The 12,009-nt window shown below is 38.0% G+C and overlaps 2 protein-coding genes across 3 annotated transcripts in view; one reads left to right on the forward strand and one right to left on the reverse strand.

The window, feature by feature from the left end:
• LOC131164810 (mitogen-activated protein kinase kinase kinase YODA) overlaps positions 1-11,664 on the forward strand; it is a 44,835-nt gene extending 33,171 nt beyond the window's left edge. The window contains exon 12 of the mRNA XM_058122290.1: positions 11,617-11,664. Coding sequence (XP_057978273.1) covers positions 11,617-11,656 — 40 coding nt within the window. The 3' untranslated portion in view covers positions 11,657-11,664. The remainder of the gene's footprint in view (positions 1-11,616) is intronic.
• LOC131164812 (short-chain dehydrogenase TIC 32, chloroplastic-like) lies at positions 436-10,565 on the reverse strand. 2 transcript variants are annotated; one of them, XM_058122296.1, is made up of 8 exons: positions 10,391-10,565; positions 3,429-3,660; positions 3,225-3,304; positions 2,538-2,691; positions 2,307-2,385; positions 1,705-1,789; positions 876-922; positions 436-789 (listed from the first exon to the last, which is right to left on the reverse strand). In XM_058122296.1, exons 1-8 carry the CDS (start codon positions 10,494-10,496, stop codon positions 625-627), a joined length of 948 nt encoding a protein of 315 aa, XP_057978279.1. In that variant the 5' UTR covers positions 10,497-10,565; the 3' UTR covers positions 436-624. The 2 variants fall into 2 exon arrangements, with proteins under 2 accessions (XP_057978279.1, XP_057978278.1); XM_058122295.1 differs by having other exon boundaries at positions 1,705-1,837.
• Positions 11,665-12,009: the final 345 nt, after the last annotated feature.

Consider the following 12,009-nt stretch of genomic DNA (forward strand, 5'->3'; position numbering starts at 1 on the left):
AAATGTAAAAATTAAATGATAATTCTATTTATTCCTCATGTACTATAATTATATGTTATGTAGAAATGGAATGAAATCGAGAACTGAATGATAATTCTATTTATTCCTTATGTACTTGATTCCTTCGTGCTTTTTACTCAATTTTTCATTCCACTCATACTTGATTTCTTCATGCTTCCTATTAAAATTTTCATTCCATTTCTTTCCTAAGTCCATTCCTTTCACAAACCAAAAATAATGTCGACATTCTTTAATGTTTTAAAAGTATTTTTCTTGACTAACTTTAAGATTCCAACTATACCATTCAATTAGAAAACAAGAATAGTTGGTTGACCATCTAATATCTATCAACAGCCACATCCACAGCCAGCAAAGCAGTGCTAATGGGGAAAACTTATTGCAAAAGCTGATCTTTTTATTTAACAAAACAAGAAATGATCCCCAAACAAAGTTCCACATACAAATTTTTTTATTGTTTTAAAGCACACAACACTGAACTCTAATGCATTATTCTTTTTCAATGTCACACAAATATGGTTTTTACATCTAAAACATCAAACACAAGAGCAAGCAATTCACAACCCTTTAGTATGGCTGAGCAAAAGCCCTAAAACCCCAAACTAGCTAGTTGGGGTTGGCCAAGGTAATGCTGAAATCCCACAGCCTCTTCGCCAGTTCTGCATCTCTCGCCCGGGGGCTCGGTTCAGCTATGTTGCTGTCTACAAAGTATTTGCCACTTATCCCCTCGACTTGTGGATTCAGAGCCAAATAACATGTAGTTGCTGCTCCCTAAACACCATGTCAAATCATGTTACATTATTTTTAAAGAGAAATAGTTGGTGCTGTGTGAAAACAATTGAAGAATAAGAACATACCTGCTGTACATTTTTAAGAACATAAGCAAATAACATTTTTCCCATGTCTGCATTGAGATAAAAAAGGAACCAAAGCTCAAAACATTTATGGAACATCACTATTAGACATATTCTTTTTCCTCCCACAGTTGTCAAGCCGAGGTTTGAATCATGAATCAAAAATATCTTAATTTTGCATATCAAGAAAGAAATTAATTAAGATTCAATGCGCGTTTTTAAAATTGGTTGCAAATAACATGCACATATGTAAAACAAACAAGACACTACAAGCATATATGACAAACATTCTATGGTCGTGATGTCTAATAGATGCCCATATCTACTTGCATCCATGTTATCTGGAGCAAAAAGAACAAGCTGACCGGTTTAGGATTTTCATTCTTTTTTTTCCCCCTTTTTTATGTTGAACTGTTGAGGAAGGGAGCTGGTTTACTAAACAGCGCCTAAAGAAGTCAAATCAACCTAAGGTTGCGGACTATGGAAAGGAGTTATAAGCATGAAGCGGGATTTGTTTAAATTTATTGGCTTTGTTGCTGTAATGGACAGTGAGCTAGACTCGGTTGATGTTTGATGCGGGGATAATACCTTAAAATGATTCTTACTAGGCTGTTTTTAACATTATGAGGAACAAAATGGAAACTGTGGCAAGTGTCCTATCCTTAAGGGAGAATGTAGAGCATTTAAAAGATACACTGCTGCATTCTATTTTTTGCTGGAGTTACGTATAATAGTGTACAGGGGAAGCACCCCTTGGCACCCTTCAATAATACTCACTTCTCAGTTGTAAAAAACCATATCTGTAAAACACAGACAAACAAATAAGATTTACCATAAAATATGCCATAACGATGGAGAAGATTAGTGGCAATCACTCCAGGATGAAGAGAATTAGCTGTAATGTCCACACCTTCTTCCTGTTTAATTTTCAAGGGAAAGGATGCCCATTGCTGATTAGATTCCGCCTAAAATGATAATGTGAGTTGTGGTATGAATTGCAGGCACAGATAATGGTTGGTTTCAAGTTGTCATCTTGAAAGATAACTATCATTCTTACCTTATAGGAACTAATCATGATGCGTATAGAGCATTTTGTTAATAAATAGAAACTGAGAACGCTGTTGTGTAATCAAATTAATAGCAACTTGCAAAAATGTTAAAGAGTAAAAATTCAAACAGATCTTTAAAAAAAAAAAAAGAAGTCTACAAGGCTTATGTGAGGTCAAGACTCGCGTAGTGATAAAAGGGTACAGCCAGACCCAGATGTCTCAAATCAGAAACCTCCTCTTCATACGCAGCATAAGGCTGCATATATCATGCTCTCCCCAGGCCCTCAATGTGGCGTAGGAGCGGGAGCCTCGTGCACTAGGTGTTCATTGTTTTTATTTCTTTCAAGTTTACTTGGTTGTGTCAACTATGTAGCATGCATGTTACCTTCAGGCGCCTTGCAAGCTCGTTAGAATGCAATATGTTTGCAAGCTTTGATTGCCCATAAGCGAATATGTTGTTGTGTCTGTATAACCACCACGGACCCACTCAGAACAAGATTGAATCTTGAAAAACTTCAGCAAATTATTAAGAATCTTTAAACCACCACAACAAAAATAACAAGATGAATTTGACAGCATTAAGCAATAATATCCATGAGGTGCAGTCAGACTTTACTCTGCCTTATCATTGATCCTGTCAAAACAAATTCCTGCATTATAGGAAAACCAATGAGCCTCAGAGGAAACATTTACGATCCTTCCTTTCTTGCCGCTTCCACGTGCTGTCTTTTTCATGGTCTCCAACAAAAGATTTGTCAAAAGAAAATGACCTGTTAAAAAGTAATATAATTACATTTGCTTTGATTATAGTTGCTATTCTTATGTGAAGAGTACTACCATATTGATGTGGCAATTCTAAGAGTATTTCTAGAGAACGAAGTGTACATTGCACAAATTTTCATAGTTGCTACTTTAAGATGGCTTCAAAGTATTACTGGTTGGCATCCAATCTAATGCATGTACTTGTGTATTGGAGCATTCATTTCAAGAATCTTGGATTTGGATTTGTCTAACCAAATATAGGGTTACAGTCTTTTTTCATCTTTATTTCTTTACGTTATTTTTGTTCTTTTGCATGCATAGTTTTTACTTGGACAACATATCATTTAATCTATAGCATATAGGAATTGAAATCAAATTTATTTGACCCACTGCTGCCAATATGCTGGAGCAATAACAAAAATGAAAACTCTTAGTTTTTAAAAGAGAATTATGAATTGTCACCCATTGTGTGCTATCTTCTTTCACCACAAGCCTATATACTTGAATTACAAGGACATTAAACAACTGATAACCGACATACCTAAATGGTTAGTTGCAAATTGCAGTTCTATGCCATCTTGAGAAAGCGTGAAACATGTCCCAAAAGCCCCTGCATTATTACTTCCAAAAGAAAAATGACAGCATTTCATTCTCTAAGTTTCAAACAAGGCATAGGTGTGTGTGCGCGCGCGCGCATATTACATGAGCGCATATTACTTGACTACTGTGGGCATAAATTTCTTACATGAGGAGGTTTAGGGGAAGACCCAAGGAAATATATTCTGATGCAAATTTCCTTACTGAAGCCATCGAACTGAGATCTACCTCCATAACATCAACTCTAGCTACAGGGATTTGCTTGAGTATTGCTTCTTTGACACGCCTACCAGCATCCAAATTCCTTACTGCCATAATGACATGGATGCCTCGTAAAGCGAGGACACGTGCTGTCTCTGTGCCAATGCCACTTGATGCTCCTGAAATTAAACGGAAAATAAGTGCTGAGATATAAGAAAGGTGCAGATTCCACCTTTGCTGAAGTCAAGAACAGGGAAAGGTAGATAATTTGGATCATGTCAGCATGTGAAATCTTCACCAACACATAGTTACAATGTCATCACAAGAGGCAAATACAATAACCGGAAAAAAAAAGAGCCTAAAATCTTTCTTGTGGTCAATCAAATGACTTTTTTTTTTTTGCCACCATTTGGTCCGAGCAATACCTTCATAAAGTTCAAGAGTTGTTGAATCATTACTTATTATCTCCGTCCAAGTTGCTCTAAATTTATTCAGTTAGCCATCAACCTTTAATTGTTGGGGGATTTAGGAACAATAATCACACACAAGTAAAAATGGAACACTAGATTTAAAGTGGATCGGTCGAATCTAACCTACGTCTATAGAGTATACTGATCTCACTATAAACTGAGAGAATAAATACGAGGGGGAGGAGGCACCGCTCAACTCAACTCTCTCTCTCTCTCTCTCTCTCTCTCTCTCTCATGCACAATTTCACTCTGTTCCTCACGCTTCTTCCACTCTGTTCTTACAACACAATTACGCACACACATCTCCTATATATAGTCATGGATGGGGGGTGGAATTCAAAAGGTAGTTGGCTTAATTTCAACCATGATGGGCAGGGTTGGTGGAGGTGACTGCTAGTCTCCATTTACTACAACTCAATATTTCAACGGAAGCGGCTGGGGTTGGTGCTACCGACGTCTCCACCTACTTTAACTCAACAATCTCCCATTTGAAGACGGAGACACCATCTTAACAATTGTATAGGTAAATGATGTGCTTACATGTGTCTTCAAGTATGAAGACCAATTGAAATTGAGCACAACTTCTACTTCTCTGTAATCACCACCTTTGTCAACATGTCTGCTGGATTCCCGGTACCTTAAATTTTTTCAAGTGCTAGCACTCCATCCTTTAATAGAAATCTGATGAAGTGATTACAAAGTCCAATGTATTTGGCTCTAAAATGAAATGCAGAGTTTTTTGCCAGATGTATCCCACTCTGATTGTCACTGTGCAAAGCGTTCATCACCTGCTTTATTCCATGCTCTGTCAATAAACCTTGAAGCCAAACCATCTCTTTGTTGGCTTCTGTCACTGCTACGTACTCAGCTTTTATAGTGGATAGGACAACAATCTTTTGTATCTGTGACATCCAACTACGAGCTGTTGTGCCAACAGTGAACACATATTCGGTGGTGCTTCTACAGTGATCAACTTCACAAGAAAAATCGGCATCTATATACCCTTTAATTTTCAAGTCTCCTTTGCCAAAACATAAGCACTTATCAATAGTAGTACTTAGGTACCTCAAGATCCACTTCACTGCATCCTAGTGAGTCTTCCTTGGATTTGACATGAACCTGCTGACAGCTCCCATTGCTTGGCCAATGTCTAGTCTGGTACAAACCATGGCGTACACGAGACTTCCAATGGCTGAGGCATAAGGTACCTTAACCATGAAATCCTTTTCTTCATCTGTCTGGGGAGCCTAATCCTTAGAGAGGCGAAAGTGTTCGGCCAATGGTGTATTTATCGCTTTGGTGCTATTTATGTTTGGTCTCTGTAAACACGATTAATGTACTCCAACTGAGATAACCATAATGTTTCCTATTGTTGGAGCTCCGCATTCCAAGTATCTGCTTCGTTGAATCCAAGTCCTTCATGTCAAACTCTTTTGACAATTGCTGCTTCAATTTTCTAATTTCTTCTATATCCGGTCCTACGATTAGTATGTCATCGACGTATAGCAACAGAATGATATAGGTAGACTGATACCTCTTGAAGTAGCAACAGTGGTCGGCATTGCACTTTTGAAAATCTTTCCTGTGCATAAAACCGTCAAATTTTTTGTACCATTGCCTAGGAGCTTGTTTAAGACCATACAAGCTCTTATTCAACCTGCACACAAGATTCTCTTTACCTTTCACTGAGAATCCTCCTGGCTAGTGCATGTAAATCTCCTCATCTAGATCACTGTGAAGAAATGTCGTCTTCACATCCAACTGCTCGAGATGTAGACCCTCTGAGGCAATAATGCTCAAGACTAACTGATGGTTGTAAGTTTCACAACTGGTGCAAAATGTCAGTGTAGTCGATTCATTCCTTCTGCTCAAAGCCTTTGACTACCAATCGAGCCTTGTACCTCTTGGAGCCATCATGCTCCTCTTTGATCCTGTAAGTCCACCTGTTGTGAAGAGTCTTCTTACCTTTGAGCAACTTAGCTAGTTCCCACATTTTGTTGGAGGTGGGGGACTTCATCTCGTCCATCATCGCAAGCTCCCACTTGCTCGAATATCCCATCTGACATGTTTTCTCATAACATTCAGACTCTCCTCTGTTTGTAAGAAGTAAATAATCCATATACCTTTTATTTGGTACATGGGGTCAAGAAGATCTCCTAAGCTCCCGAGCTGGAGTAGAAGGTGGTGGTGCAATGATCTGCTTCATAGGTTCCTCCGCCTAAGGATTCTCAGCATTTTGTTGCTGTGTCCTGAAACCTTCTGGGACATCATCCATGCCTACATAAGTTGTTTTATTCTGAACTGCATCTATGGGTTTTGTTGTGTGTTTGTCTTTGTACATCACTTTTTTCGTTGAAGATCACGTGTCTGCTTCTAATCATCTTGTTTTCATCATCCCAAATGTGATATCCGTACTCATCTTCACCATAGCCGACAAAAGTGCATTTCCACTCCATACTTCTTCTGGTAGACAGTGGTCTAATGGTATTGATTGACTACTGTTAATCAAGTATGCTACTATGTTGACTGCTTCTACCCAGAATTGCTTTAGTAACCTTGACTGTATACGCATGCTTCTACCTCTTTTAGTTAACGATTGGTTCATCCGCTTGGCTACGCCGTTGTGCTAGGGTGTACCTGTCATAGTTCTTTCCATCCTGATACCATGCTCATAATAGAATTTCTTGAACCTGGTGTTTTCATACTCACCATCGTTGTCAGTTCTCAGCTTTTTGTTTTTTAAGCCAATTTCATCTTCAACCATTGCTTTCCAAATCTTAAAAGCATAAAAAACATCTGATTTATGTTTTAGAAAGTAAACTTATACCTTCCGAGAATGATCGTTAATAAATGTGACAAAGTAATTCCTTCTGCCCGTGGATGAGACAGTCGTTGATCCCCATATATCTAAGTGGACTAGTTCTAGTCTCTCCTACTTTGGGATATGGGTGCATGTTTGGAAACTGACCCTCTTTTATTTCTTGAGTATGCAATCCTTACACATGTCAATCTCTACTAACCGTAGATCACTCAACTTTTCCTTTGACTACATCACCCTAAGTCCCTTCTTGCTTATGTGACCGAGTCATTGGTGCCAAATGTTGTTATCGTCATTTCCTATAGCAATTGAAATAGACATGTAGACATTGGATGTCAGATAAAGTGTTTCACTTTTCTTACCTCGTGCAATCGTCAGTGCACCCTTTGATATCTTTCATTCATTGTCAATGAATGTTGTAGTGTATCTCTTATCTACCAGTTGACCAACTGAGATCAAGTTCTTTCTCAAGTCTAGAATATATCTGACATCCTTCAGCTTCCATATGGACTTGTTTATCTTGATCTTCACAATTTTCTTGCTGTCTATGTCGCAAGGTTGATCATTGCCAAGGTATACCTTACCGAAATTACCTCGTGTATACTCCTTTAGGCAATCTTTATTGCAAAAGACATGAAATGAGGCTCTAGAGTCTAGGACCTAAGAATCATGTTTGCTCTCCAAAGAGCATATCAGTGCATCTCCTTCTCTTGAAGAAGAGGCGAGATTTGCTTCGGTCTTATTTTCTAACTCTTTCTGAGATCGTCATTGATTTTTATAGTGGCCAATCTTGCCACAATTCCAACACTCCATTTGCCTTTTGCTCTGAGAGTCGTTGAAATTTCCTAGAGCTATTGATTTGGACCATCTGGCACTAGATCTGCCGCGATTGTTTGATCGCCCATGTTCGCTTCCTTTCCCTTGACTTTCCACGTTCAATGTTGAACTTGAAGTGGAAGCATTGTTTGATTGCATCATGATCTCTTCCGTCAAAATCATGTTGATGACTTCTTCATACTTCAACTTTGATTTTCTTGTGAAGCTATTGATCGCAGTAACAATACCTATCCAACTCTCAGACAACTGACTAAGAATCAGTAAGGCATGGATTTCACTATCAAACGAAATTCTAATTGAGGCGAGTTGATTTGAAATTATTCAGATGTCTACTGAAACTTTCACTTGCGGACATGTTCATGGTAAATAATCTTTTTATTAAGCGTACCTTATTGGCGGCTGATGGCTGCTCGTACATGTTGGAGAGTGTATCCATAAGAGACTTGGCAGTTGTCATGTGCTTGATATTGAAGGCAATAAACTTTGCCAGCGTTATCCTGATAGCTTCGAGAGCTTTTCGGTCAAGCAACTCCCACTCGCCCTTCTTCATGGATTATGGTTTTCCCTTTAATGGTAATTGTAACTCCTTACCAAACAAGTAGTCCTTAATCTGTATCTTTTAGAAACTACAATTGGTACCGTCAAACATCTCGATATTTGAGCTCTTTTCGATCGACATCTCGATTCAGCTATTTAGATATGGAATCATCTCAAATGGACAACACAACTGGATCCAGAATAGTCGAAAACCGTAGAAATGGTTGAAGCCGTTCGAAAAACGGACCTGAGATGGCTTTGAAAACCTGGTTAAATTTTCTAGTCAAATTGGTCAACTTTCCGTTAAACTTAACAGAATATTTTCCTCTTTAACGGAATACGATGACACCATTAGCCATTATTGACGTCCTTTGCTAACGTGGCAGTGTGGGGCCCACCTGCTGACGTGGCAAACACATGGCAAATGTGGGTCCTAGTGCTTACGTGGCACTAGGTCCTAGTGCTGATGTGGCAGTGGGTCCCAAGCTGCTAACTCGGACGTTGACTGGGATACTGATGAGGTGTTGACTTTTTACGAGATTATGACATCACATTAACATAAGCTTTCTTCAACCTTTAGCTCTCGTCGTGAGTTCGTCGGCGTGTGAGGGTACTCGTTGGTTGTTGGGTGGTGCATGGGAGTGCGTGGCAACGACGGCAAACCGCTATAGGCATGTGTGGGCGCGTCGGGCAGCTGGAACCTTCGTTCGAGGTTCGGTTTGCACTGTTGGCTTCATCTCATCGAGAAGAACACATTGGTGGGCTCAAAACTTAGTTTTGAGATACTAGGCAGAGGCTCCAATCTGGATTTTTTGTTCCGATCTGGTGATTTTGCTCCGATCTAGCTCTGATACCAATTGTTGAGGGATCTATGAACAACAATCACACACAAGCAAAAATGGAACACCAGATTTAACATGGTTCGATTCAATCTGTCCTACGTCCACGGAGTACGCCAATCTCACTATAAATTAGGAGAATAAATACAAGGAGAAAGAGGCACCACTCAACTCAACTCTCTCTCTCTCTCTCTCTCTCTCTCACGCACAATTTCACTATGTTCCTCACACTTCTTCCACTCTGTTCTTACCACACAATTACACACACACACACACACACACACACACACATACACACATATTTCCTATATATAGTCATGGATGGGGGTTGAATCCAAAAGGTACTTGACTTAATTTCAATCATGGTGGGCAGGGTTGGTGGATGTGGCCGTTGGTCTCCATTTACTGCAGCTCAATATTTCAACGGAAGCGGCTGGAGTTGATGCTGCCGATGTCTCCACCTACTACAGCACAACACTAGCATCCACTAACCATTTTTTCTTACTAGATCAATGTTTAGTTTACATTGCAAGTACCAACCATTTTACTGCAACTTTAACAAAGTGAAAGGCATAGACTACACAAATCAAGATAAATGATCTATTATCCAAACACCTTCAGCCTATCCAAGATTTGAAACTACAACCTCGAACGGGGAGTTTTCAAACTTTAAGCATATACATAAGAAGCACTCAAATTTTAAATGGGTTTACATAATGAAATGGCTAGTAATGGAATAGAATAAAAAATTTAATGGAGAATATATAGAAATCAGAGTAACAAATTTTATTTTATTCCATTCCATTCCATTTATTCCATTCTTTGTGATCAATATTTCTAGTGAAAATGAAGACCATATGGAAGTCCTGAAAGAAGCTGAAAAGGCCACGTAATAGGCACTAGCCATCTTCGTACATAATCCATATTCTCCCCATTGGTATGTAAAAACAAAATGGAATGAGTTTACTACTTAAATTTTATTTCATTCCATTTTGTTCCTCTTGCATTCAATTGGAGAAAGTAAACAGCTTCAGGTCCACCAACCAGATGTCAGAAGCTTCAACATGGATTCAGTTCATATTAACACGTCACATAGTGGTATTTCAGGCAATCTAAAGTAAGTCGATCGATAAAAAAAAATGAATACAAAAAATCCCATTCATAAATTCCTCTGAAACTTTATTCTTTCACCCTGAGGTGATAAATTAATCTTGCCACAAACCAAACTGAAGTTGATACAGAACCCGATGATGATTACAAAGCTCGCACACAACTCATACGCATCACACTCTTCTCTCTCTCTCTTTTGAAAACATATAAAAGAACAATACATAGCCACGAGCAAGGACGCCAGGAAATTGAAAAGTAGGATTAATAAATTAATCTTGAGTTGAAAGCTTGAACACACCTGTAACTATGGCAGTAAGGCCACTTCCATCGAGCCCTTCGGTAACTTCCTCGGCCGTCGATCGGGCAGAGAACCCAGATGCTCCTTTCACCCCAAAAATCCACATTTTCGCAGATGCCTTGCTCCCCAAGGAGGCCCCAACGCTGTCACTCCCGCTGACGGCGCTCTTATATATATATATATATATATATATATATATATAGTGTTAAGTGAGCAATAGGGAGTCGACGCCTGGTGGGTTGTGGATATGGCCAAATGATTGCTGCTGCTCTACGACTTTTACTTCTAGATTGTCTTTCCTCGAGATTTTTGCAAAATTATTAATTTTTTATTCTTCGATATTTTACAGTTTTGGCTTGCTGTGCACGGCCTTTCCATATGTGGAGACAATATTTTATTGCAAAAAATACACGTACACCTTTTAAATTATATCAATCTATTAAGATGTTTCCTTAAATTTGGTGACAGTTGTGTCCGTTAATTATTATCATAACTGGAAAAAATACTTGTATTAATAAAAAAAATTAAATCTAACATATATTGTAATGTATATGTACATTATAAGTATATGCCCCACATGAATAATATATGTCCTATATGATAAGGATAATGAATGGACATATTTATGGATTAACTAAAGAGATTGACTTTTAAATGTCGTGAGAGTTAATGGTGGGAAGTTGAAAGGTTTTTATATATAGCTACTGTTATGGGGAGTAGCTGAATAGTAATCTTATAGTAATTGAATAAAAGAAATATAAGAATTGTCTTCTTTCTACCTTTATTCTCTTATCATCAGCCCTACTCTCATAAAATCTGATAAAGTACAGAAAGAGATCGGGGTGAAGTGAGAGAAACGATTTCTTCGAGTGTTCTTCTCGATTGATATATATTATGAATGATCCCGCTATGTGAATTTATGGTTTCTTTTATTTTTTCACATCAAAGGTAATATATATATATATATATGTATGTCTGTGTGTGTGTGAAGATCATGATAATTAAACATCCTCTTTATTTCAATAAATTAGAACAGAATATTAGATTAAATTCTTACATGTTGGTATTCAAGCAATGGCTGAAATTATCATGATTTTCCTTTCAATATAAAGATCGTTTCCATTTACCTGTTCGATCTCGTTATTGTTTCACATGTAAAGTTTGTGTTCATGATAGTTTTTCGGAATCAAACGAAAAATTTATATGATATTTGCTGGATTTATTAGGATTATATTGGTTTGGAATATCATGGTTATGAAATCGTGATCTCGTTGCCTGAACAAAACCATCAACGATTTTTCTGAAACCATCGACAAAATAAAATACTGAGAGCAGATTTCTGAGTTTCAGAAAAATCGTCGACGGATTTTCTAAAACCGTCGACGGTTTCCCAGGATGTAAATTCTGAATTGAGCCTTTAAATGTAATGCATGCAAACCATTTTATTGTTTGATTATGTATAGTGCACTCACATGTTTTATAATAGTAAATTGATAATGGTGGCAATGTTATGGACCCATTTGTATTGGGTGAATAATTGTATTTATGCATGCATGGGCGGTCAGATTTTACATAAAAGTTAATTCAAGTAAAATTCTCATTATGGGAAGTTGGTTATC

This window comes from Malania oleifera, chromosome 9 (genome assembly GCF_029873635.1).
Source record: "Malania oleifera isolate guangnan ecotype guangnan chromosome 9, ASM2987363v1, whole genome shotgun sequence".
Taxonomy (NCBI): domain Eukaryota; kingdom Viridiplantae; phylum Streptophyta; class Magnoliopsida; order Santalales; family Ximeniaceae; genus Malania; species Malania oleifera.